The following is a 26,498-nucleotide window of genomic DNA, read 5'->3' as shown; positions in this document are numbered from 1 at the left end:
CTCCAGACCCCCATCGCAGGGTCCTTATCCTATCTTCCCGCTGGGTTTCCTCCACCCAGGAATGTTCCCTGACCTTCAAGCTAACCTTTTACCTACGCACAACACCCTCTCCTCCTGGCTCACCTGGTTAACTCCTACTCACCTCTGTCTGCCAGCTGGGGCTAGGGGTCGCTTCTTTGTACCCAAATAGGCCCTGATAATCCTTATCTCAGAAGGAAACATATTGCAGTCATCACTGATTTGCTTATGTGCCCCTCCCACTGGTCTGAAACAACTTGAGGGCGGACACTTTTCAATATATGTTTGTGAAACGAAGAGAGGAAAAAAGGACTGAAGTCCAAAATCAACACAGTTCTCCAGGGTCATGATGTCCCGAGCCTGGGTCACAGGCACATGTTTCTGGACATGGAATTCAAGCCACAAAATAGGGACTGTCCCCTTGGTCTCAACATCCCACCCCGTTCCTTCCAGGAAGAAACCTTCATATGCCAACGTAGGACGGTAATAACCTTACCTTCTGCTCAAGTTCATGAACTCTTGTTCCTGCCGTTCCCAAACACAACAGCCAGAGGCATCGTAAAAGGCATTTTATTGACAAATCAACACACCCTGCTCATATCAATCAGTCACGCTCCATTTCGGAGTTTCGTCCCTGCGCGCGAGAGCAGATTCTGTGGTATTTTTCTGGGTTTAAGGTGTAAACTGACATGGTGTTCAAGAACTGGTCCAGTGGACAGAGCCGGTCTGGGCACCCTCTCGGCACTTGCTCCTGTGGAAGAGACATTACTCAGCGGGGCTACTAAGGACCCCGTTTTCAGCTGTGCCCAGAGGTCTGTGAGGCTTGGACCCGATGGTCTGTGCACACATGTGACAGCCAGCGAGCCCCACTACTCGGTCAGCTTCCAGAATAAGAGCAATTATGCCTGCCTGTGAAAGTCACTCAAGAACTGTCTGTTGAACTGACTGGGACGTTATGCCATTGAGCTGGGAGGGCTGAAGGTCTAATCCTTGGGGACTGCTCTCACCTCTGCCCTGGACAGCAACCTGCTGAAGCAGCCAAGGCACCAAGAGTGTGACAGCACACATCACCTCCCAAAGACACCACATTCATGTTAAAAACAGGCCTCCCGGTCAGATGTCACATCCTGGCAGATGCTCAGGAGAAGAGGAGGGTGGTCCTGTTCCTACAAGGAGTCTGGAACAGGCCTGGGATAAGGTCCGAGTCCCAGCTTGCCACCATATGCCAAGTGCCGCCTTATCCCTGGGCCACAGCTGTGAGTCGCCCTAGAGGACATTAGAGCACCAGTAGAGGCTCCCTGAGGATGGAGACTTGGTGCCAAACCAGGTGGCTGGGGTTCAGGGAAGGGTGCCACCACCCGATCCCACCTCAGAGGTCTTACCTTCCCATGGTAATAGAGCTGCACAAACCACTCCTTAGATTGCTGGTGCTGGTAGAGTTCCAAAGTCACGTCAACAGCAAACGGTGGCCATTTGTGGTCAAATATCCCCAAGGCCATTAAGAGAGGCATGACGGTCACATCATGAGCCGAATAGAGGTACAGCTTTCTGCAGGGAGCACAGTTCAGAAATCTTTACTGAGGACTCAGGAGGCCCGGGCACTGCCTGCCATCTTTCAGCAAGGAACACTTGCCTCAGAAACCAAGGGGCATCTAGAACCCAGTTGAGCCTGGAATAAAACTCCTTTGAAGTAGATGGTGGGGAGGAAACTTATTCCCACGCCCCATGCCTTTGTAAGGTGGGGTCCCCACGGGTGTAGCTCTCCTGGCCTCCTCCTGCCCGCCCGCTCGCCCACCCCCCCAACTCACTCTCCCCTGGTGAGTTTCGCAGAACCTGAGCATGTGTGCATGGTCCTTCCTCGCCTCTCTCTCTGGGACCTGCCTGCCTATGGCCAGTGTTCTTCCTACTCTCAGCCGTGTGGTGAGTTTAGTAGAGCTGGCTCTCCTCCTTGTTGGGGAAGCTCACATTCGGGGGGAATGAAGTTCATTTCAAAGGAATATTAACGAGCCTGTTAGCCCTCAACACATTCTTCAAATGGCTTTAATCAGTAATAAAGGGGCCATTTTAATCTATATCTTCCTGATCCCTGTATCTGTCTCTGGAAAAAGATCAGGGATTTTATGTGTTGACCCCCAAACTAGAAGCACTGGGTCCCGTAGTATTCTACAGACACAAGGCCAAGGGAGGCAAGGGGACAAAGGCCAGCGGGGAATGGATTGTCATTGCAGGGACTGAAGGACAGGGAAGGGCATCCATGTGATCGTCTATTATAAATCTTGGCCCAAAGTTCCTGAATGTTCCTCTTTCAACTCGCTGTCCCCTACCTTTCCTGCACTCGTCGTGAGTTTCTAGCCACATTCAGTCTCTCTCTCTCAAGATGGCCACCTGCAACAACAGTGCTTCTCTAATATTAGGGCGCATGCAGATCCCCTGGGGATCTTGTTAAAATGCAGACTCTGACTCTGGGCTGGGCCTGGGAATCTAACAAGCGCCCAAGTGACAGTGAAACTGTTCACCCGCAGACCGCACTTTGCTAGGCAACTGCCACAACACGTGACATTCCAAACCCGTGGTCCCTAACCTGGGCTTCCAGCTCTGTAATAGTGGCCATGGAGGTTCACAAGCCACTCCCAACATTTTAAAATGCCTCGCAGATATCATCCCCTTCTATCCACTCAAGGAAGGTGTTCAAGCGAAACAATCTATTAAGCAACGATCTTTGTCTTGGGCTATTATAATATTGAATCAGTGTGATATCATAACTAGCCACTCTGACATGTGTTCGATTAGTAAAAAAAATATTAATAGAAAAATAAATTTAGGGTTCTTTTAGCTAAGATAAAAATTTCAAATCATGGTAGGATGGGTGTAGTAAAAAGAAAGGTAAAAACCTGAACGTCTCTGGGACTCGTGGCCTCTTAAACATCACCTTTCAGTCACTGACAGCCTGGTTCTCGGCCCCCTAAAACCTGGGTTCCCTCCCTGCAGTCGGAGCCCCCCCACTGCCCTCAGTGGCACAGAGCCGAGCTGCTGTGCCAGGTACCTACCTGGTCTTGCCAGTTGGAGAGGCAGGGTCCACCGCTCTCAGCAGGTTGCTCTCCAGGATGTGAAGAAAGGGTCCTACCACCATCTGAAGACATTCCCTGTGGCAAGGAAACAGCCTTTGAGCAGCCAGCGGTTACTGGGCACACAGAGGATGCAGGCTGGCTCTGTCCCCGAGGACCTCACCAGCCCAATCAGACAGAGGGGAGAAGAGAAGCACGAGGCCCAGCGGCAGGCAGGAAGGGAGAAACGGCGCTGCTTTGGCTTGGAGGGCTCTCTGTGTGCAGAGACACAGGATACAGACCTGGTGTGAACACGCAGAGACGGGAGGGGCTGAGGGGATGGGCAACGAGGACAAGTCAGGATAAGAACGAGGCTTCAGGAAGAAAAGAACGGAGCTGGGAAGGACAGGGTGTAATGATGCCAGGAATTCCAGAAGGCCCTTAGAAAAGCGATCCAAAAAAACACCACCCTAAACTACACTTCCTATGTGCCAGCCCGCCTTCCTTGGATAGTAGACCACAAGGATGTTTCTTATTTATGGATTTGATTGAACAGTGTTCAGCGGGAGTGCTTGCCGGGCTGGCGCTGTGGCTCCACCACTTTCCTTCCAGGCAGGCTGTTACCTCCTGGTCACAGGCGGCTACTGCAACTCCAAGCGTGTCATCTCACAGTAGTAAACGAAGCAGGAAGATGGGGGCCGGTGAGCGGCAGAAAGGCTTGGTTTTGGTGCCTTTCACTTGTTATCTAAGACGGGGGAAAAAAGCCTCTCCCAGAATTCCCAGAACCCAACTGCTGACAAAAGGGACTGTGGTTGCCGTTACTGGTTTAGAGCAATCCTCACTCGTGGTACCTTGATAAATGGCCGCCTTTATAAATCAAGGGAGGTTGAAGCAATGGATGAGGAGTAGGCACCCAATACAGCATGCAACATATCCTTTCCAGAAAAAGTGCAAGCCAAGCCCAGTCAGGTGGCATTGTGAGTTTGTAACTCTCTGTCCTTGAAGAAACATCAGTTTTATGAAACCAGGATTAATTGGAACAGAAAGGAGAATAGATCAGGTCTTATTTAAAATGCTTTACTCCAGGAGCCAGCTGAGTGGCGCGTTGGTTAAGAGTTGGCTTGGGACACCAGCTCTGAGCAGCAGGGCTGCCGGTTCGGATCTCACATGCGGGCCAGTGATGCTGCGCCCTCTACAGCTAAGATGGTGAACAACAGCTTGACCTGGAGCTGGGCTGCCGTGAGTCATCTGCGATGGCGTGGGCTGCAGTGGGGCTGCAGTGGGCTGCCGTAAGCTACTGTGAGCGGCCGTCCAATGGCCAGTGAGCGACTGCCCCACCCGGGAAGAGCGCAATGATAATACCAACATGGGCCAGTAAAGCGATGTCCTCCACAACTAAACTGAAGAACCAAAGGACAGCAACTTGTCTGTTCCCCTTCCCCGATTCCCCAACACTGTTTCCCTCCCCCAATTCCCCAATAAAATGTTTAAAAAAATAAAAAATGCTTTACTCCAGGAGAAAGCAAACTATGGGTATTGGCCAAATCCACCCACCTGCCTGTTTGTGTAAATAAAGTTTTATTGGAACGCAGCTGTGCCCATTTCTTTGCATATCGTCTATGGCTGCTTTCCTGCTGCATGGACAGAGATGAATAGTAGAAACAGATAAAGCACAGGTTGCAAATCCTAAAATATTTACTAAATATGAGCGAGAGCGAGAGCGAGAGAAAGAGAGATAGTGGAGCGAAGGGCAGTCAGTGACACGTTAGTTCTGGTGGGCCACTTCAGGGACAGACGCGGGAAGGCGTCAAGTCACAGGCAGTGGCAGCGAGCTGAGTGGCGAGGCTGGAGCCTTCGGGATGCCCTAGGCGAGCGCACAAGTGGACACACTGACTCCGAGTGGAGGAGAAGCACTCGGAGGCGCTTATTCTTACGCGACAGATGGCACATTCTTGAAATGTAGCTGCTTTTTCCTCCCACTCATCGTCCCAGCACTGTTCCTCTAGTTCCCATTCCTCCTCCACCAAGTCACCTATCCTGAGTGCACGCTGAATGTTAACTAATCAGAAAAAAGGTGTTTTTTTTTTGCAGTTTGGTAAGAGAGAGGCTCTCCATTCTGGTAGTCAGGAAACAGGCCTTCCAGAAACAGAGCTCGAAGTCCCAGTAATATAGAGAAAACAGGACTGATAAAGATCTGGGTCCCAGTGCTGGCTCTGCCCCTTGCTAGTCGAGCCGAGGCAGGCAGCCCACACCCCCAGGTCCAGTTTCGTCATCTCTAAAGCCAGGACCTGGACTCTACCATGGAGAATGACACCTACCTCCCAGTGAGAGTGTGAAAATGATTCCTAAATTGTAAAGAGATGAATCAAGTGGGAGATGATTATTCTCCCCCCACCCCCCCCACCCAAATCCTTCAAAACTTAAAGCCACAAAGTGATTAAGAGAAACCCAGTTGAGGGGTGGCTCTGGGTTCTGTATGACAGCGAACGGAAGCACTGCGTCACCAGCCCCAGCCCTAGAAGTGAAAGGACGGAGGGCCAAGCCCCCTCAGTGAGCCAGCGGAACGGGGTGATTTCCGCCAGCGCACACACACACGTGCCAGCAGGCAGGCGTGGGTGACCTGATGAGCCCCCTCCCCACACACTAGGGGACCTGACCAAGCATGAACTTCAGGCCAGCAGCTGAGGAGGCCTCTCACCTGTCTTCACTTTGCATGTATAAGACTGTGTCCACAGCTCTCTGTTCGATCATCTGTGTGAATCTCTTCAGCGTGGGGCAGCTCAGGAGGCCGTGCGCCTGGAAGGGTCACAGGCACAGTCTGAGAAAGCGCCTGGCAGCGTGTTGGCTCCTACGGAGCCTTCAGGGGCCCGTCTCCTCCGGGGAGGACCTTCCCAGCTCAGGAAGCTAAGTCCCCAAGGCCCCCTGGAACTATTCCTAGAGATCTGAAGGCCCAGGAAAAAAAATGTTTTTCCTCCCTTTCTGATGGCTATCTACTCCAAAATGAAAAACACTTCTATTTTTTTAAACTGTATTATAAAAAAAGGTGAATAAAATACCAGGCAAGGAATTCATAAATTCCTACTTGGCCTTCATTGTCCCCAAAACTATTTCTAAGACATATGGACTGTAAATATTTCATATAAGCTCTTGTCTTATAACCTTACACCCCACGAGCACAAGGCACATCTGCCTTCAGGGCGTCGTCACTAGAGAGGGAAGGAGAATCCAGGCCACACGGCCTCCGGGTGTCCGACTTTTGAATCCCAAGCAGCATGGCTCACTGTGGGGTCTTCAGTATTTATTATATCGCCTGAGCTCCTAACCGAGTGAGGAGTCCTCCTTGATTGTTCCCCTCACAGCTGCCTCCAAAGCAGGAGGCCTCCATCCGCTCCCTCTCCACCCAGCTCCACCTCAGAAGCCAACCCACCCAGGTGCCCGGTCAGGCTCCCCAACCCAGGGCCCGAGGAGGGCAGCCGTCCCACCTGTTCAGCAGCCATATTGTCAAACAGGAGGACGAAGTCCACTTCATCACTGCTGGCAATACCCATCCCCTCTTTCACCTTTTTCAAATCCTCTGAGATTCCTGGCTGCAAAGAGGCGGCCTGCCTCCGGCCTCTGCCAAAAAATAAAAAGTCATCCCTTACGTTGTATAGTGATTAACAGTTTACACGCCGTTTCTCATTCATCGTGTGGGAACTCATTTAATCCTCAGCAACAACTCACTGGGGTTGGCTGGCACTGTTCCCATGATACAGACAAGTAAACTAAGGCCCCACGAGGTCAAATGACTAAAAGAAGTTGAATGAGTACCAGGGCTAGAATAAAAGGCTGGATTTTCCAAATCCCATGCTAGCATTTTCTTTCATTATACCAAAAATGATGCAAGCGCGGCCCTGGTCTGCTTGAAAAGAGCGTTCTCTTTCTTCTGTGGAACACATACTATTGGGTTGTCGGAAAAGTCATGACGCATTTTTACAATGAAAACCATAAAAATATGTCATGACTTTTCTGACAACCCAATATATTGTCTTGGTGCAGCCCAGAAATACCTGAACCCTGGAAAGTATCATCAGCCCAACCAATCTATCCTAGGGGGGCCACACACTGGTAAGAGGAGGGAAATCTGCGTGTTCTGCATTTGCAGTTTGATGACTCGCTCCATTGTCTCACATTTAACCCGTCAGTTTCTTCGTCTGCCCCATCTGAGAACTCAAGACTGTTGAGAGGATAATGCTTTGGACGAGCAAAGCCCCACTCATGGCTGTACATGCCATCAGCTCTCCAGCCCGGCATGTGGCTTTGCCCAGGCTTCCTGTCCCTTCACTGAGTCTGCCACCGTGAGCAAGAGCGTTTTCACTGCCTGGACAGCCATGTTGGACCTGAGGGTAACGCAGTCCCTTATCCACCAGCACAGGAAACCTGGGCAGGCCCTCAGTGCTGGCCGAGTCCTGCCAGCCAAAGGCTACGCGGTCTGTGCCCCGCTGGTGAGCGAGAACCCGGGGCAGTTACCTGGTTCTTTCCCGCAGGCTGCAGCAGTTCTGGAAGTTGGGGTATAAGACTTCAGAGCTCGCATCATCAGTGTGGATGGTGATGGGTCCTGGAAGGAAGCGGGGAAGCAAAGGCAGGAAGAGGCTTCAGCGTGGTCTTCAGCATCCTCCTCTGTCTGCGTCTCTTCGTCTACACGGATGAAGTTGCTCCAGGAGGCAGGCCATCAAGCTAACTCCTTAAGGACAGTGAATGCCCTCGACGTGCCCTGGCCTTGCTGGAGGAGCTCACCTGTGGTCTAGCGATGCGGAAAGCAGGCAGCCATCTTGTTCTGTCTGGCATGACCCCCCTGTCGGGTCACATAGAGACTAAAGCAGGTACAGAGCTGGAGCAGGCTGGGACTTCCCCAAAACACGCCGCCTAGAGGCACAGCCGGCACTTGGGCTTTCTAATAAAGAATCCCCCCCACCGACTTTATCAGAACGAGGCTTCTCCAAGTCCAATCCTATAGGCCCATATGGTGACTGATCACATGACAATCTGAGAAAGGCGACCACGAGGCCACAGACCCCACAGCCTTGCCCAAAACGAAAGCCAGGCTTCGACTACAAACAATGTTTCTTTTATACCAGGCAGCAGCTCGCAGCTGCTCAAAGCTCACAAGTACCTTTGTCCCCATCAACACACCCAAAGGCGCTCTTAACACCATCCCATGCTTTGCTCTGTGCCAGAGATGGCAAGGCCCTGTGGCAAGGGCTCCCATCAGAGCCTCTTTGGAACTCGCTGAGGTTAACCCGCGGGGTGATTAGGTGACTCTAAACCTCAAAGCGCTATTATTCCCAAAGTATTGACAGTCAAAACCCCAGGACTTTAAACGTAGCCTATGGTAACTTAACTATGAGAATTCAGACACACTTTGTTGGTCAAATGATCAGAGGCCCTCTCCTGATTTACTTGTCCTCTGAGAAGCAGGAGAACATAAGGGTGGGGAAGGTGGATTCTGAAACCAGACTGCCAAGGTTCGAATCCCAGCTTCACCATTTACCAGCTTTGTGTCCTTGGGAAGGTCACTTAGCCTCTCTGCGCCTTAGTTCTTTTATCTGTAAATTGGTGATAACGTTACCTACCTCGCAGGGTTATTACAAGAATTAAGTTAATATATGCAAAGCTCTTAGAATAATGTTTGGTGTAAGTGCTTTAGGTGTCAGAATAATAACGACTGTGATTTAAACCTTTAATGTAACGTGATTCATTCCTATCTCGTGTCTGGATAGTGGATGTCCAGTTTCTGATGAATAAGGCACGTCTGAATCAGCACTCAGACACACAATGAATGAATGACTGCCCACATGGTGCTTCTCCCACAGCCTGATTCTCTGTAGCTTACACATAACCCTCTGGAATTTCTCTAGGATTTTACTCCTGCAACAAGATTGCAAAGTCACACCACTTCTATAATATCACTGCTAACACCTTGTGGGGTTCTTTGGTCTGTTCGAGTCCCTTGATACTAGGCAAGGTATGGATGTCGCTGTGACAGACGTCCAATTGGAGTCCCAGGAGGTCTGGGTCCCATTCAGCCACACCAGAGGCTGGGGATGGTACCACTTCCCCCTTTCTGGAAGCCTGCAGCATCCTCGCGCTGAGACCTGCCTGCGGATATAAGAAATAGCTTTTGGTGTTTCACTCAAACATTCGGTGTTTCTGAGAAGAGGACATTGGCCTTTTAGAAGCTGAGTGAGTAAAGAGCTCTCAGAAGGCCAGGCGTTGTGGATTTTCCTAAGCTCGGGGGCTGCAGATGTAAGGGGCAGCCCATCTTGCCTGCTGTGTGTGACACAGACATAGCGGAAGTCCGCAGCCAACTTCAGCCAGCAGCACTACCCAACTCAGCTGGGGACGCGGCCAGTCTCCTCTGGCCTGGAGGTTTTGATCATTTTACATACTTTTTAAAGCCTGATGGAAACATTGTATCTTTTTGAGCTACCACTAAAGAAGCTAAACAAAAGAACAAGAACCTTTGCCTGATGGCACCATTTTAGTATTTTGATATTGACGAGGTCAGGAGGATCTAAAACTCAGACCGGCCATTAAATGTAAATTTGAAGCAACTGCATGTGACAAAATGCCGCTTCCTTTGCTAAGCAGTCAAAGGCCCTCGATACATGGGATCCATGAGGGAAAATAATACATGTGGTCCTCGGTGGTGAAAAGGTTGGGAACCATGAGCTGGGGCCATACGCTGGCTGAATTTGTCAACGCCCACACTCGACAGACTTTCTCAACGAGGAAAGGCAGAACCAATGCTGGTGACACCCTCTGGGTCATGCTGTGGATTTCCACCAGGGTCCCAGCTAAGTGTCCCTCCTGCGCTCCTCCCTTTGCAGCAGTGTCACCTAAGCAAAGAGCCCCCGATACTGTTCACAGGACCTGGCGACCGCTGCCTCATGCAGCTTGTGCAGAAGCTCAAGAGCAGGAGTCGGGAGGCAGGGGCCCGTCAGAGCCACTGACGCACATCTGCCGCCGCGGAGAAGTCAGGCTGGCAAGGCAGCGGGAGGGCCAGACAGGAGGGGCCCACTAGAGCAGGCCGACCACGGAAGCCACGTGTGCAGCAAAGAGGCCAAGGGAACAGGCACCAAGGAAGACAGAGGTGGGGGCTTTGGCACAGAGAAGAAAATGCTCTGCAGGGACAGGGGCTGACTGTTAGACTCCAAACGCGAACCTTCTTTCGGATGTGGGAAAAGCCCAGCCAGCAAACACCGGGTAGACTCCAGATTTCGATATATGTTAGTGGAACGAACGCTGGAAAAAAACCAAAAGATGGGGACACTCAAAAAAGGAAGATTGAATTATATGCACGCTACCTTAGTCCACAGAGCAGCTGGGAGTACAGATGGGGAGTATGGGGCTGGGAAGAACCCTTTCTCTCTCTGTGGGAGGGCTGTCCCAAGGGACCCAAAAGCCAGTGACTGTGACCTTCAACAACCACCTGTTCACAGGATCCTATTCCACAGGGGTAACTGCCCCCGAACTACCTTGGGTGACAGTGGGAACCATCTGGGGGACCAGGGCAGGTTTCCTCAAGACCTTAAATTGGGTGCAACGTCCCTTTTCCAAGCGACTCACAAGACCTCCTGTGGGTTGAAGGTTGGCGAAAGGAAGGGGACATCCTCCACGTAGCTCTTCCTCAGCCTCTCTCCCAGGGCAAACATCTGCCACATGCCCACATTAGTCAGCTGTCCAGCAAACATGCCCCCCTGAGGTGGGGGAGAAGGAGAGAGAATGATACACGTCCCAGCCCACGAAGCCCAGCCCAGAGCAGGAAGCGTCGCTCACCTTCAGCACGGTCTTACGGTACTGCGAGTCGAAAGGAGAATGTGGTTTCGGGCCACCAGTGAGGTCAGTGACGGTGTACTCAAGCCGAGTTTGGGGTGGGACCTCTAACAGCCGGGGATTCCACTCCACCTGCTGGGACCACAGAAAACAACACGGTGTTTGAAACTTAACAGCAGTAACATCCAGCAGCACTTGGCACAGCTGGGATCCCTGACACCAGACCTGCGACCTCCCCATAGGAAGGAAAGAAAGAAACTTTACCTCCAATTAAGGGAAGGCAAGACCGGGATTTACTATTCCAGGTGTCCTGAGCCCAAGTCCTGCCGTTGTGACACTTGTACTTACTGTCAAGAGGCTGCTCTGGCACTAAGGCCAGACTGAAGTAGAGGGGAAAAGTGGCCAGCATGCCAGGCAGTGAATGAATGAATGAGAGAATGAATGAATGAAATTTCAGTGACCACATACTGTAAGGGTTTTTAAAGAATCACATGTTTCTAAGTCCATCCCTTAAGGGCTGTACTGAATGTCCTTTGTAACCAACACATAGTTCCCTTCCTTTCATCCAATATCTGCAACAGGCAGGGCCCTTTAAGAAACTTTCATTTTTTCACCATCTTCCTTGGCTCCTTGCCCCACCTGTACTGGAACGGTTTTCAAAATGTCACAAGCAGCCGTAGGTCTCATAGCTCCGACTGCCCATAAAACTCTTACACTCACTGCATCGGATGCAATGACTTCAATTTCCAAAAGAATCTTTTCTTCTAACCCCAAACACCAGCGCCTCCATACTTACTGTTTCTCTCAATGCTCACACAATTCTCCTGCGCCCCAAAATGCAAACCTCTGACTCTCCCCACTGCTCCACCATCCCTGCACCAAACCCTCAAGATCTCCGGCTAGAAAAAGGTCACTGGAAGTCTTTCTTTTGTCTTCCCATCAGAGTATAACACCTTATTAGCTCAGGCGCAAACCTGGGACCGAGTCCCACAGTCCATCCAGACAGAACCACCTGGCTAAGCCTCTTTCATCATATCGAGAGCTCATGTTCCAAGACATGAGCATGCGGCCCTCCAGGACTTCTGCACTGTGGCCCAGCTCTGCCCCCAGCTGTACTGCCATTCCACTTCACTGCTCCCTCCCTCCGCCCTGGATGTGTGTCCTCTCTCAGCTTGCTTCCAGTCCTGCTTGATGTCTGCCCAGCCAGCTTCTCCGCAAGGGTCAGTGATCCTCAGATCTGGCCCGGCCATCAGTGACTACTCCAGCTTTCCGCGGTTGTCTTCTTACCTGAATTCCTACTGCACTTACAATCAAGAGGACACTATTTCACTCAATTTCCTACTACTTCATTTTGTTAGAGTAAAACTAACATTTTTTTTTTTTTTTTTAGCTGAGCCATCCCGCCACCTGTTGGCAGCTCACGGCTGCTCAGCTCGGGCTGACTCGAACCGCTGTTGCTCAGAGCTCAAACTCTTGAGCGAGCTCTTAACCAACTGAGCCACTCAGCCGGCCCAAAACTAACATTTTTAAAACCTACTACATCACATATGATTACGTTTATCTTGGCCCCTCCCAGCAATATCCTGGGACAATGCCTCTGGGAGTCCCAGGCTCTCCTTGTACAGAGGAAGCTCTCCATTCTTCCAAGAGGGATGGTCTCAGCCCCACCCACACCCAGTCCCCAACACCTGAGCCTCTTCTCCCACTGGTGCTGTAGCAACTGCTGTCAGATTGGGTGTTCAGTGCAGAGACTTCTTCCTACTATTATCTTTTAATCATTGCTCCTTGTTTCAAAGTTCTGATCCTGTAACTGCATAAAACCTTCAAGGGCTCACAGCCGCACGAGGGCCCCTCGATATCTGCCTCTTCACCACTTCTTCCCTGCCCTACACACTTACTCTCTAGCCACCCAACTTTGTTCCCTAGAGACCTTCACACCTCCTGGCCTTTCAGCCTCATGTGTCTTCTACCTGGACCTGTCTTTCCCCTTTCATCTGGAAAAACTTCTGTTCATTCCACAGGACAGCTTAAATTTCCCAGAAGCTGGGCCGGCCGAGTGGCGCGATGGTTAAGAGCTGGCTTGGGATGCCAGAGGGCCCCGGTTCGGGGCCCACATATGAGGGCCAGTGACACTGCCCTCCACAGCTAAGATGCTGAACAACAGCTCAACCTGGAGCTGGGCTGCCATGAGTCGCCTGCGACGGCGTAGGCTGCAGCCCCTGCTGCAGTGGGTTGCCATGGGCTACCGTGTGTAGCCAGCAGCCAGCGTGAGCGGCCAGCAGCCGCAGTGAGCAGCCGTCCAGAAGCCGGCGACTGATCTGCCTCGCCAAGGAGGAGCGCAGTGATGGTGCCAACTTGGGCCAGTGAAGCAACGTCCTCCACAACTAGACTGAAGAGCAAAACAACAGCAACTTGTCTGTTCCCATCCCCCCCAATTCCCCAATAAAAATCTTAAAAAAAAAAAAAAATTTTCCCAGAAGCTGTGACCACGGCTCCAGGCTCTCACAGCAGCCTCGGTGGCTCTCCTAGGTGGCCTTTTTGGAAGTGTATGAGAAGAGCTCCTTTACCAGTCAGTTCTGCTCAGCAGTCTTAGCTTCCTGAGAAGAGAGACCGGGTCACCTGTTGACCTCTGCATTCCAGATGCCCAAAGAAAGGGCTTGGCACCCATTAGGTACAATTAATAGCTCCAGCAATTTGCCAGGTCCTGTGGAAGATACCAAGACTGAGATAACATGACTACTTTTTCTGGATTTTCAGGTCAGTGGAGATGACAAGCTATAAATGTATTGTAAACGACGGCAGTACCATGCACTACAAGAAACCAGATGAAGAGCACTGTAGCTCAAAGGCAAGACAGACCTTCTCTTCTAGCTGGGGGTTCAGGAAACGTTTCATGGAAGGAACGGCATTCGAAGTGAATAGGATTTAGACAAGCGAAGACCTGGACTTGAGGGTCAGAAGGCGGGAAGAGGAGAGGGTGGTACTGAGAACTCCTGGAATAGGTAGGAAACTTGAGCAAAGCAGAGATGGTGAACGGTGCATATGGGAAGGGAGTGGTTTGGTTTGCCTCAGCCTGCGAGTGCTTGTCGAACTTTTTAATTAGCAAGTACCAAGTAGAATTTCACTTCAGATTTGTATATTTAAAGACGAAAACTGGAATTTCTCTGGTTGAAGTAGGAGTGGGAACCCAGGCCCCCAGCCACTCAGCATCCCCGCAACCCACAGGCTCCACAGTTTGAAAGCCAGCAGCGCAAATCACGACTGCAATGGGAAGACTCTATGCAGAAAAGCCAAATTCAAGATGTCTGCAACAGAGCCGAAGAAAGCATAGGGTCCCACCTAAGGCGGGAGGAATAGCAGGAGTGGGTGCAATTTGAGTCAAACTTGGCAAGTGAGTAGATCAAAGCTTTATTTGGGGGTTATGTTGGTAGATAAACAAGGAAGCATAAAGAAAAACAAACATTAGTTTGATTTTGAGCCTGGGTGCCTAAGGTGAGAGAAAGATAATGGAGGTAACTCCTCGATTAAAACAAAGACCAAGACAGAATAGTTGACAAGCTGAGTTCAGTTTTGAACATTTTAAATTTGAGATGCCTCCTTGGAGTTCCCAGCGCTTCCCGCGTATTTCCACAACTGAAATCTCTTTTGTCTTTCTCCTTCACCACAATGTAATCTCCTTTATAGCCAAGACGGAATCAACCACCTTTACATGGGTCCTTAGGCACAGTTGCCAAAGGGGGATCTTTGGTGTTTCCTGGGAATGACTCTTGAAAGTCTAGGTCATGTCAACTCCAGAGTACACATTTTCAGATTTTCAAGAATGGATGGCACCTCAGTTCCATACATTGTGTCCATCCTACATACACACTCTCATTCTTGCTCCCGTGCTAATGACAAAGAGTAACTTTATAATTTTACTTACTTATTTGTACCCCATTTTCAAGAACTAACTTAAAGTAGGTGATAAAAAAAAAAAAATATATATATATATATATATATATATATATACTAAAACAACCCATTCAAACTCAGCAAGAAAGACAAAAGCAAATGCGTATAGGGACAAACAAATGGATGCAGTGTCAAGTCACTCAACAATACATACCACGAAGATCCATATACTTGGACATGGGCCGAGATTAGGCACTAAGCTTCCTTGCTTTTATGTAAAAGGAGAAACTTGATCAGCTAGACAAGCTTAAAGATAAAAGCAAGTCAACTGTTCCGGAGAAGCACACCATTTCGAACGCTAACAGACAAATTTCTCCCAAGGGCCCTCATAAAGAGGATAGAGTAATATAATGAACATCTTGTCAGTAGTCACAGCAATGAGTTCTGTGGGGTTGCTTCCTTCATTGTTTTCTCAACACAGAAGAATAACGTCTCACCAAAGCACATTTCTGTGACGACAATACTAGACTGGGATCAATACGCTACCTTCCAGGGAGAAGAAAGAAACCTACATAGAACTAAACGCAAACCTTCCAGGTGTAGATTTTAGAATAAAGCAATGGTTTGAAACCTTGACTACACACTGGCATCACTGGGGAATTTTAAAAAGTTACCAATGCCTGAGCCCCATCCGGACCTAATCGCATCCAGGCCTCAACTTTTTTAGTGCTATCCAGTCCAGATCCTTCTACAGTTTCACCAGAGAAGCTTTTACCATGTCTGGATGCTCTGGGCCAATTAAATCAGACTCTCTGGGAGAGAACCCAGGCATCGCTATTTTTTTAAAGCTCCCCAGTTAAGTCCAATGTCCCATCAAGGTTAAGAACCACTGCTCTAGAGGAAAGAATAAACTGACCAGCACATCCTTCACGCATGCTTCCTGAAAACCCTTAGCTGAGCCTTGGATAGGTATTAAGCAACAATGACACTGACATTGCACTTCCCAGTTTATTTACATCACCAAATAATAAACCCACATGCCTTAATCAACCATGGAGCTGGGATAGGTTGGAATCTATTTTACAAAAACCGAGGAACCTGCCTGATTGGAGGCCATCTTGCCCCTGTATGGAGGGGAGCAGAGGGAAATCCAAAAGCAGGGCCAAATTTATCTTTTGAATGTGTACTTGGATCTAATGTCCCGAAAAAATGGCCAATCAAGTTCCAGAGTTTTATTTCCAGAGCACAGCTAAAGGAAGACAAGTTAAGTCAACAGCCATTCAAGCCACGAGAAAACAACTCAGTAAAACATCTAGTTTTAAACAAGACTACTTTCTGAGGATTTGTGAGATAACTAAATGACTTGTCTTATGTTTATCTATAAACAAGTCAGCAGTCTGGAAACATCTACCAAAGGCAAATTTAGTTTTCGAATTGTTGCCAAGTCGTCCCTCCTGACAATAACTAACAGCAGAACCAGGAAGATTAGAAAAATCCCAATAACACCCTCTATCAAATTGGATCTTGAAAAGAAAACCTGAGCGAGCACTTCCAGAAACAAGTTACAGCAGTCCAATGACACTAGCTCATAGCCTACATTGAAAGAGTTGGTTCCACCTCTGGCTTTTATGCATAAGACTATATGAGATAAACGAAGATGTTATTGCAGCTGCCTAAAGTCTGGAGAACGTGAGCAGGCAGAAGTAATGTGCCTTCCCTAATTGCAAAGCGAGGACGTGGACTCGAATGTTCCATATTTTGTGGCTACACAGACAGAAGATGAATGAAACTGGCATTATACCTGAGCTACAAGTGCCTCTTCCACATAAAGGCAGGAGACCCCATCATACACCCACTGGCTCAAGAGAAAGCCTTAAAAGAATCTAAATCTCTTTTTAGGCTCTCTAGGGAGTACATATACTGTACATACTAAGTGCAGGTCTAGACATTCAGACTTCTATTTTCTGCTACCGCTGGTAACTTTGTCTTTCACACGAGTTTTCTATACCTATATGTTATTTTCCAGCTTTTCTGTAACAAGAATAAAGGGACTAAGGGGAGTGCATAAGAGATAGGTTATGTACAAAATCATAAGGAAAATGTAGGGACCTAACATAAAAAAGCAAAGTTAAGGACTTAAAAAAAGATCAAAGCATCAAAAAGAAAGGAAGGAATGGAGGGGAGGAAGAGAGAGAGAGAGAGAGAGAGAGAGAGAGAGAGAGAGAGAAACGGAGGGAGGGAGAAAAGAAATTCCAGTGCCAGAAAGTGGTATAGCCATATAGAAAAGCTAATTAGAAATCTGGTAATAGAATTAAGTGCAACCCAAGATCTATTTATGTGGGAAGTGCTTAAAGGCTTGATTTCAAGTTGTGGCCAGCTTTAAAAACTGGGCTTTCAGTTGTACAATGTGTACAAAGCCCTAAGTGTTTCTGGAAAGCAACTATGATCATGAAGAGTATGCTTAATATCAGGTTTGGACATCAGGTTGAACCTGCTCCAACATTAACCTGGAGGACCCACAATTCAAAAGCGCTCCACCGGAAGTGTGACAGCTGGGACCTGAGGAGTTCAGGGAGCCCATGCATCTTCACTAGGAAGCCAGTTCTTCAATCACAGGCCTGCCTGCTATGAGAGGTCGGAGAACTTCACTCGCCCTCCCCAAGACATAAATCCAGGAAAGGTAATCATTTAAAAAACGAATTTGTGCTTTAATCATAATTTCCCTGACCAAACCAGGTCGATTTTAAGGCATCATAGCCACAAAACTAGCCAATTTTTAATTTTTTCCTACCACAAATCCCAAAACAGAAAAGGAGAGCCCCATGATACAGCGCTTGTGACCCAAAAGCCTCCAAAGGATCTCAAATGGTCTCCAGCAAACCCTGAAAGGAAGCTGCTGTAAAATCGGTTCCCAAGTCATTGACTATTCATTCTGTTATTCACGTTGATCCGTTAGGGTGGTTCCTGTCCCAAAGATCACTGCAACCTTTGACAACCTTCAAAACGGCCACACAGAAAGGCATTACACCTTTGTACTCAAGGTCACCCAAATACTTGTTAGAAATGCAGAATCTCAGGTCCGACTCCACACCTGATGAATCAGAATCTATATTTTAACAAGATCGCTAGACGATTTATATGCACCAGAAGTAGCGCAGTGCTACTAGCTGTGCTGCATACACCACAGCCATCCCGGGCGCAACTGGAAGGACAGGGGCTGCTCTGCACCTGGAGCGTCAGAGCTGGGTGAGGGACGGAGGGACCCAGGCCAGCACCTTTGCGCAGGAGCCGGGGGGAGGAACCGGCGACTGCTGTTGTCTCTTCGTCTGGAGCCCCAACCCTGCTAAGGGAGGGTACAATTCGGGGCGAGGCGCCTGGCCCACCACCGTTTGGCCACACGGTCCTAGCCCCACCGGTCCCGGCCCGAGCCAACCTCTCACCTGCTCCTCCTGCGGGAGGGGCTTGAGAGGACTCCGCGCCCCGTGTCGAAACACGACCTGCACCATTTTCAACTCCAGCAGGCTCCGGTCGACGGGATGCTGGCCGTGCGGCCCCCGCTGCTCGGCCAGGGCTACCCGCCGCTGGTGGACTAAGTACGCCAGCGAGGTCAGGACGCCCACGGGCACCCACAGACGCCCCCTTAAGACACTGGTGATCATGGAAGAAGCCCCTCGGCTGCCCTCCCGCAGGAGGCTGCACGAGGCGAACACACGACCTCCGCGGGCGCAGAGCTCAGTGGCCGCCTCCAAGTTCCCGGGAACCGACGGGCGCGCACATCCAGCCTCTCAAGCTGGAACTGCTGCGACTCCCAACCCTGAAGGAGGCCCCGAGTGGGAGCAGCGAAGAGTCCCTGGAAGTTTTAACCCGGATCTGTGATGGCCGCTCCACCGGCGGACTGGGCCGGGGGGAGCTCAGTTCCTAATCTTTCGCTCTCAGGGAACCTTAAATTTGTATTCCAAATTTGGCCTCCAGCAGTCTTGAAGGGATAGGAACTTGCCCAGAGTTCCTCTGCAGCAGTGACTCCACTAACACAGACAACTGGATTCCACTTTTCTATAAGCAAACTCCTACTTCCTCATGCACCCAGGAACCGGCTCCAAGTGGACCGGCGCAGAGGAGCACGGGAAAACGAGTCCCGCGGTGACACCATGTCGCGAGGCCCTGAATTGTGGGAACTACAACTCCCAGAAGGCTGAGCGCGGCGGGGCTCTCACTGGGAGGTATTGCCCCGCCCCGGCAGTCGGCCTCGCCCCTCATCCCCTCGAGTGAGTGCAAGTCTCCGGGACTGAGTGGCCAATATAGTGGGAGTGAGTCCGCGAGCTTGCCAGGGCGGCTAGTGTAGGTAACGTGAGAACGGGTAGAACGGGGCTGGTGGCAGGTCGTATTTTGAGTGTAAACAGCGTAGTAAACGTCTTTGAAATCCTGGAAGCAGGAGGTGCTGAAGCGAAGAGCCAAGACACCTGTTTACTGATTACCATTTGCGAATGGCAGCACTACGTGATTTATATTTAATCTCTATTTACTGTCCCCCGGGCATGTTTAAAGAGGCTTAAATCGTCGCAAACATGTAGAACTTTGAGCTCACTGATGTGTTTACTTAACATCCAGAATATTTATTGTGGAAAAATCCAGGCCTTGTCGGCAAGTGCCCTAGTGACTTGGCACCTTAATTTACTAAGAAGTATGCCAACCTAAACCACCTGCTGGGCCGGTTCTCTTGACTATACAGCTACCCCAAACCTGTGTTCCAGATCTTGGTGACAGGACACAATCGAACCATCTGCGTCCATCGCAAGGCAAAGGTCAAGTTGAGAGGAGTGACTTTTGTAAGGCGAGTCTGAATATAAGATATATAACCAGTTCTTTCATCATCCGAAATTCTGTCTTTGGATCAAACTGGACCAGATGAGAAGGTAACATATTTACCATGGAGTATGGCTCTCGCCTGAGTCTGAACTTGTTCTCCAAGCTAGAAGGTTCTGAATGTTCTGTGGGGGGAGGGTCATTTTGGAACACTGCACATTGTCTTGTCACAGTTATTCCCCCCCTCCCCCCACCCCCCGCCTGCCGGCTTAGCCCATGGACCCACTTTCCAGAGTCTTACTGTGTCCCTGATGTGGTTAAAACCTGAAAGCAGGTTTCCTGTGGCCCACGTAAGGCACAGGAGCACAAACAACACTGCTGTTACATCTGGGTTGGGGGCAGCTGTTCTCCGCAATTTAGTGAAAATGTGCGACAGCTTTGGTGCAAAAGGCCCTGGTATTTGAGCAACTTCAGCGTGCTTGACAGTTTTAGCACATCAGAGCCCCTTCAGGGCAATGGAATGTTGGCATCTGAGCGCCAGTACCTTCTGTATAAGGGACAGGCCACCCAAGTTCACACCCTGTTCTGGCAGCCTGGGCCACACACGTGGGTCAGGCGTCATGAGCAGTACCTTTGATCTGTAAGAGCAATCGCAGAGGCTCATCCTGCTGGAGCATGTGTGTGTGTGTGTGTGTGTGTGTGTGTGTGTGTGTGTGTGTGTGTGTGTGGTTGCAGGGGTGGGTGGCAGGTGCCAGGGATGAATCAGCAGATCTCTCTGCAGGAAGCCAGAGCACGTTAGGTTGCAAAATGACAGATTCCTGGTAGTTGAAAGCACTGTTTGTCAGCATATGTGAGACAACCCCCGGGGAGTCCTACAGATATTTGGTGTGTGATGTATGGTGGTGCTGGTGGTGATAGTGAGCTGTAGTTTAAAAGAGAGGCTAGAAACCTTGAAATCATGCTCTGGGGAAGGCTCTGGAGTTGGAGGATGTGGGGACTGAATACTGTTATTGTGACCCTGCTTTTACCACCAGGCAGGGCTGGTTCGGGAAATTAACCCTCCTCCCACTAGATTGTCTTCAGAGGGTTGCATTTAATATTATGCCCAAACTCAATTTTAACCAGGAGCTTAGATAAGAAACGACCACATTCACTGCTTTATCTCCAGTAGTGAGCAGAGTGCCTGGATCATAGTAAGTACTCCATAAATACTTGTGGCGTGAAATTATAGGATTGATCATTGGAGTTGTCCATTACATCACTTATTGCTCTCTCTGTAAATCTCCTGAGAAATTTGTCTTGGGCTAAAGTGTTAACATTAGAACATGCATTAAAATGTATGGAGATTACTTTTCCTTCCTTTTTGCCTTGGTTGACAGGAAGCTTGGAGCCTAACTTTAAATTTAACTACAGCAAATACTTAGAGCCTAATGGCCAGTTTAACTGTGATCTTGTTCTCCAGGGTGTCACCCTGGCTTGGAAGGGAGCAAACCTGGAGAAAAGTCAGTTAGGAGGCCGTTGCAGCATTCCAGGTGTGAAACCTGCGGGAGGCAGAGTTAACAGTACAGAGGGGGAGAGAGGAAGGAGTCAAGATGGCTGCCAAGCTCCTGGCTTGGGCCGTGAGGGTGCCATTTACCTGAAAGATGGTTGAGCAGAAGTTAACAAGCTCATTTTTTTTTTTTATAAATTTTATTGGGGCACAGTGAGTTTTTCCACGACCCATCAGCTCCAAGTCAAGTCGTTGTTTTCAATCTAGTTGTGGAGGGCGCAGCTTAGTGGCCCATGTGGGAATCGAACCGGCAACCTCAGTGTCATGAGCACTGCGCTCTAACCAACTGAGCTCACTGGCTGCCCCAACAAGTTCATTTTAGATTTGGACATTATGAGATACCTGTGAGGCGTCTAAGTAGAAATGCCCCCTAGACAATTGATTATGTTGGTCTGGAGCTCAGAAGAAGTTTGGTCTAGGAATAGATACACGGGACTCCTCTGTACATTGTTATTCATTGAAACAATGGGAGTGGGTAAGATTCCCAGGGTGAGTGGGGAAAGAAATTGAGGGGACTAGGACAGGACTCTGAGGAACCCCATCATTTAAGGGAAGGGCAGAGAAAGAGAGGCCTGAGGAGTGACTGAGAAAGAAGACAAGACTCAGGTGTTAAGGACGCCAAGAGGAGAAGGATGTACAGATAGATCTTAAGTAGCAGAGTCTTGGCAGCCTGAATTGAAACCCATGTTTGTCTAAACCTGCACCCACCGTAAGAACCACAGGTATGATACTGCTAAGCTCCTATCGGGGAGAGGGTAGTAATTTGTGTGATATTTAGCATGTATGACACGCCTCTAACATGCGAGGCTGAAACTTTATTTTTCCTTCATGACTTCTCACCAGTCAGTCTTCTTTCTTCCTACCATCGCCTCAGTCCTGACTGATGGCTTCCTAGCTGGGGTTTTTTTGTTTGTTTGTTTTTCTTGACTATCATTTAGAACTCTTTCTGTTGTAAGTGACAGGAGACTTGTGTCAAGCTGAATTAACAGGAAAAAAGACAAAAAGGAATTGATTAGCCCACATTGTCGAAAACTTCAGAACTGCCTCAGGCTTGGCAGGTAGAAACTCAAAACTGTTAATACTATTAGTTTCTGGTTTCTATTACAGCCCCCCAAATCCACCTTTATCCTCAAATTTTATCTGGTGACGCCTAGCCTGCCCCTGGGTCACATGGTCGCTGGAGCAGTTTTACTCTCTTCACCCATCAGTCTAACTGGAAACAAAGAGCTTCCCCGCCTCGCCCACCCCCATACAAATAGAAATCCTGGGCCTGAGAATCATTTGATAGATTTGGGACGGCGCTTAATTCTGAAACAAATCACTTCCGGCCATCCTGGGAGTTGAAGGGGAAGTCACCCCACCCAAACCACATGAGCTATGAGGGGTGCAGGCAGTTCTTCAAAGGAGATTCAGAGAAGGGGGGGTGGGGGTTGGTAAGTGGATGAAGGGAAAACAGCAGATGTCTTCCACGCCTTCCTCCCATCTTTCCTCCTCTCATTTATCAACTTCCAATGTGCATTGTCAGTGACTCATGCTACCTTTTGGCAGAAGGAGGTGGGCTTAATATTCTCTACATCTCTAACAGGGAAAGTCTGTTCCTATGTCTATACATCTTTGTCACTTCCTTAAACAACTTTATTGGCGCCTCATCACATGGAGAAATGATTTACAATATCAGTGTTCAGTGGTCCACTACTCTGGTATTCCATGCTATTTTTTTTTTTTAAGATTTTATTGGAGAATTGGGGAAGGGAACAGTGTTGGGGAATTGGAGAAGGGGAACATTGTGTTTTTCAAGGACCCATCAGCTCCAAGTCAAGTTGTTGCCCTTTAATCTTAGTTGTCAGAGGGCGCAGGCTCAGCTCTAAGTCCAGTCACCGCTTTCAATCTAGCTGCAGGGGGGCACAGCCCACTATCCCATGAGGGAGTCGAACTGACAACCTTGTTGTTAAGAGCACGTGTCTCACCAGCTGAGCCACCCGGCCACCCGTTGGCAGCTCAGCTCGGGCGTAGCTCACTGGCCCATGTGGGAATCAATCCGGCGACACTGTTGCTCAGAGCTCGCGCTCTTAACCAACTGGGCCATTTGTCCAGCCCCTCCATGCTGTTTTAAAGTTCTGGAATACTGGTATTTCTGTTGCTGTGATACTGTTGTTTTGGAGTTTCAAAAACCCGCATCATTGATGTCTTGAGACATACAGAGACATGCTTCATTCAAATTTTGAATCAAATATAGGCGAGCTTGTTTAGAAAGCCATCTCCTATACGTCCACAATCCCCAAGCAAAAAAAGAAAACCACCGCTAAAGCAAGTTTCTAAGGCAAGAATAATTCTTATCTATTACAAAGACTTTCCAACAAATGAGATATGAACAGAACACTTATTGGTATTAATATGGTGTCTGCCGTAGAGTCTTCATGGATATGAGATGAGATAGGAAGATGAAGACAAATGAGAAATAATTTCTTTAAAGCAAAAAAAGGAAAAGAAAACAACCAGCTTGTTATAAATAAAAAAGTTGGCGCTGCAAAGAAACAAAACATTGCCCCCCACCCCCCTCCCTCATCCCCAAATCTCCTCAAAGTTATCAACCAAGATAAGATTGTTTTAAAATAATGGGCTAGAGAAAAAGATTTAAGAGCAGCCTATAATGATCTCTTACATGCTTTTTCATTCCCTTAACTAGCATAGGTTCAGAAAGAAGTTTTCAGTCACTGGAAAGCTTTTCACAGATCAATAATGACATCATGGATACACTAAGATCACTTAAAAAAAGATTGTAATTTTGCCTCATTTTTTAACCCCAATTAACTTTATGTAGTGCTTACTTTAAGCAATATTTGATTTTCATATTAGAATGATATGTTTCAGTATATTTACATTTTACTTATTTGAAATGTATCAAATATGTGTACTTTATTTTATTGGTCTCAAATACTTAAAATATATTATGTGAAATAAATACCAAAATATACTGAAGTTTTACCCCAGTATTATAATAACTCTAGTTTGGGACTGGAGGCCCTTCCAGTGACCCTGCTGTCTATATTTCCAGCCTCCCTCCCACTGGGAGAGTTCTGTGTATCTATGTTTCCCATCACAGCTTGGACCTGGCTACGTCTGTTCCCTTGCCCAATGCTCCGTCTCCTATTCTACCTGGAATGTTTACATTGAACAAGCACAACTGGTAGAATGGAATCTTAAAGCAAATTCATTTTTGACTCCCACCATTTTTTAAAACCTGCACCAAGTACCCCTAGGAAAGACAAAGATGGTTTCTCAGAGGTAATAAAAACAGTCATGTCTTAAGTGACTTAATAAAGTGGCAAAATAAAGTGACAACCAGGAATTAACATGGCAGTCCTAGGTAAGAAGGATCACTTCAACCTTCATTTAAAGTAGCAGTTTCTCCCCTCCTCCAGCTTGGGCTGGCTAGAAATCTGCAGTGTGCGGGTGAGGGAGAGAAGGGTTCTTGGCTTCTCTCTTGACTCCTCTCATGTTTCTGACGTCCCCTGCAGGATCTGGAGCTTGGTGAGGAAGATTAGCAAAGCAGAAGGGCGGGGACTTACAGTAGCAACATTCTTGGTACTGTGGAAGTGATCAAGCTGGTGCTCTCTGACCCTTGCAGACGATGAAAGCCGATTGCCCTTTTGAGGGACTTTCATGGGTTCCTCAGAGACCTTCCCTTTCCTCACGCTTTTGCAGCGGTTCATCTGTAATTCTCTTCTATGGAGGCCTCTCAGCTCTGCCGGAAGTCGTTTTGAAAGAGGCTGAGCAACACCGCACCAGTTCCCTTTCCCTCGGGGACCTCACCTGGTCCGTAGGAAACACCGTTTGCCCTGGGCCACTCCGGGAGAGCTGCTGCCTCCCCACCCCTCAGCCCTCTAGGTTAGATTTCTCAGGTGTGAGCCAGTCAGCAGCCAGTGTCCTTCGAACTGTGGGAGACGCAGTTCTGCAGATGGTTCCCGCAAACTCCTGTCCTTTGGTCTCAGGTAAGGGGCCAATGTCCTCCCCACCCCTCACCTTTGATGAGGAGGGTAGAATTCTTCGCACCCAACAGTTCTCTCCAAAGAATTCGTTTCAAAAAGCTGCCTATCTCCAATTCAGCATCTCTTTATGCCGTCAGTGTGGGTAACGATTTCAGTTACCTGCCTCTCCCCCCTTCCCTTTTTCCCCCCGCTTCTTTGAAAGTGTTTTCATTTTGGTCCAACACGTAGCTCTGGAATATGCCTCGGTTGAGCCTTTCATGTTAACATCTCCTTACATCCCCACAGCTCATTTTCCTGCTTCTACCTCACAACAATCTTCCCCATAACCCCCAAGGTAGTAATTTTTTTACTTCATTGAACTGTTAGGTGTGGATCATTTTGCCATTCGCATAGCACTTGTTTCCTGCTTCGTACTGTAGTTATTTAAGCATATTTATTTCCATGAAAAATTTGTAAGTTCCTCAAAAGTAGAGGCTGTGCATCTCCATTTTTATGTCATCAAAGCCTTACACACAGTGTGTACATAATATTTATTGTATCCCCAAAATGGCTTCCTCAATATGGCTGTGTGTTTATAAAGTCTTAGAAAGCAGACAGTATCTTCAGTGCCACCTGTATCTGTTGAGTATGTGCTGAGTTTCAAGCACTATGTCCAGCTGGGGACACTAGCTCCTACTCCTGTCTAGGAGCAGTCTTAAGCATTAGAGGAGGCTGGAATATTACCAAAACATTACGTAAGTCCACAATGAAGGTGTGATCTATACGTTGTACCCTGGAAAGACTGATGAACTCAAACCAGGAGGCTCAGGGGAGTCTTCAGAAAGTTTGAACTACCTGAATTTTTTTTGTAATTGAGCTAGAATTTACATATCACAAAATTCACCCTTTTAAAGTATACAGTTAAGTGATTTTTAGTATTTTTACAAAGATGTGCAACCATTATCATTATGTAATTCCGGCACATATGCATTACCCTAAACAGAAACCTCACACTCATTGGCAGTCGTTCTCCATTCATTCCTCCCTTCCCCAGAGCCTGGCAACCAGTAACTGACGCCTGACCCAGAGGTCACTACTGGTCCCTCCCATGCTTACTGCCTCAGCCAGAGAAATATGGCCTAATGAGACCGTCATACATTGGCCTATACGTTAGATCCTCTCGGTACCAAGGAGCCAAGATAATTCTCTCTGTGTTTTTTTGTTTGTTTGTTTTGTTTTCATTTACTTTCTTTTTTTTAAAGATTTTTATTGGGGAATTGGGGGGATGGGAACAGTGTTGGGGAATTGGGGGAAGGGGAACAGACAAGTTGCTGTCGTTTTGTTCCTCAATCTAGTTGTGGAGGACGTTGCTTCACTGGCCCAAGTTGGCACCATCATTGCGCTCTTCCC

The 26,498-nt window shown here is 48.5% G+C and overlaps 1 protein-coding gene and 1 long non-coding RNA gene across 8 annotated transcripts in view; one reads left to right on the top strand and one right to left on the bottom strand.

The window, feature by feature from the left end:
• Window positions 1-571: 571 nt before the first annotated feature.
• Window positions 572-18,889, bottom strand: ACP6 (acid phosphatase 6, lysophosphatidic). 4 transcript variants are annotated; one of them, XM_019627830.1, is made up of 10 exons: window positions 18,209-18,889; window positions 10,881-11,012; window positions 10,671-10,801; window positions 10,267-10,346; window positions 7,572-7,659; window positions 6,545-6,677; window positions 5,761-5,858; window positions 3,066-3,161; window positions 1,401-1,566; window positions 572-769 (listed from the first exon to the last, which is right to left on the bottom strand). In XM_019627830.1, exons 1-10 carry the CDS (start codon window positions 18,425-18,427, stop codon window positions 623-625), a joined length of 1,290 nt encoding a protein of 429 aa, XP_019483375.1. In that variant the 5' UTR covers window positions 18,428-18,889; the 3' UTR covers window positions 572-622. The 4 variants fall into 4 exon arrangements, with proteins under 4 accessions (XP_019483375.1, XP_019483376.1, XP_019483373.1 ...); XM_019627831.1 differs by having other exon boundaries at window positions 10,881-11,009; XM_019627828.1 differs by lacking the exon at window positions 572-769 and adding an exon at window positions 779-1,284.
• A 132-nt stretch (window positions 18,890-19,021) lies between these two features.
• LOC109373711 (uncharacterized) overlaps window positions 19,022-26,498 on the top strand; it is a 25,966-nt gene continuing 18,489 nt past the window's right edge. For all 4 annotated transcript variants that reach the window (XR_002122275.1, XR_002122273.1, XR_002122274.1 and 1 more), the window contains exon 1: window positions 19,022-19,681. This is a non-coding gene — a long non-coding RNA (uncharacterized LOC109373711). The remainder of the gene's footprint in view (window positions 19,682-26,498) is intronic.

Source organism: Hipposideros armiger, unplaced genomic scaffold (assembly GCF_001890085.2).
Source record: "Hipposideros armiger isolate ML-2016 unplaced genomic scaffold, ASM189008v1 scaffold_741, whole genome shotgun sequence".
Lineage (NCBI taxonomy): Eukaryota > Metazoa > Chordata > Mammalia > Chiroptera > Hipposideridae > Hipposideros > Hipposideros armiger.
The sequence above is the reverse complement of the archived record's forward strand: the minus strand, read 5'-3'. Positions and strand labels throughout refer to the sequence as shown.

Coding starts and splice junctions, on each gene's coding strand:
- ACP6 (XM_019627828.1), bottom strand. CDS start 18,427: ATGATCACCAGTGTCTTAAGGGGGCGTCTGTGGGTGCCCGTGGGCGTC. Junction 10,347..10,670: donor TTCAACCCACAGGAGGTCTT/GTGAGTCGCTTG, acceptor GTTTTTTTCCAG/CGTTCGTTCCACTAACATAT. Junction 7,660..10,266: donor TTTCCCACATCCGAAAGAAG/GTTCGCGTTTGG, acceptor GCTTCCTTCCAG/GACCCATCACCATCCACACT.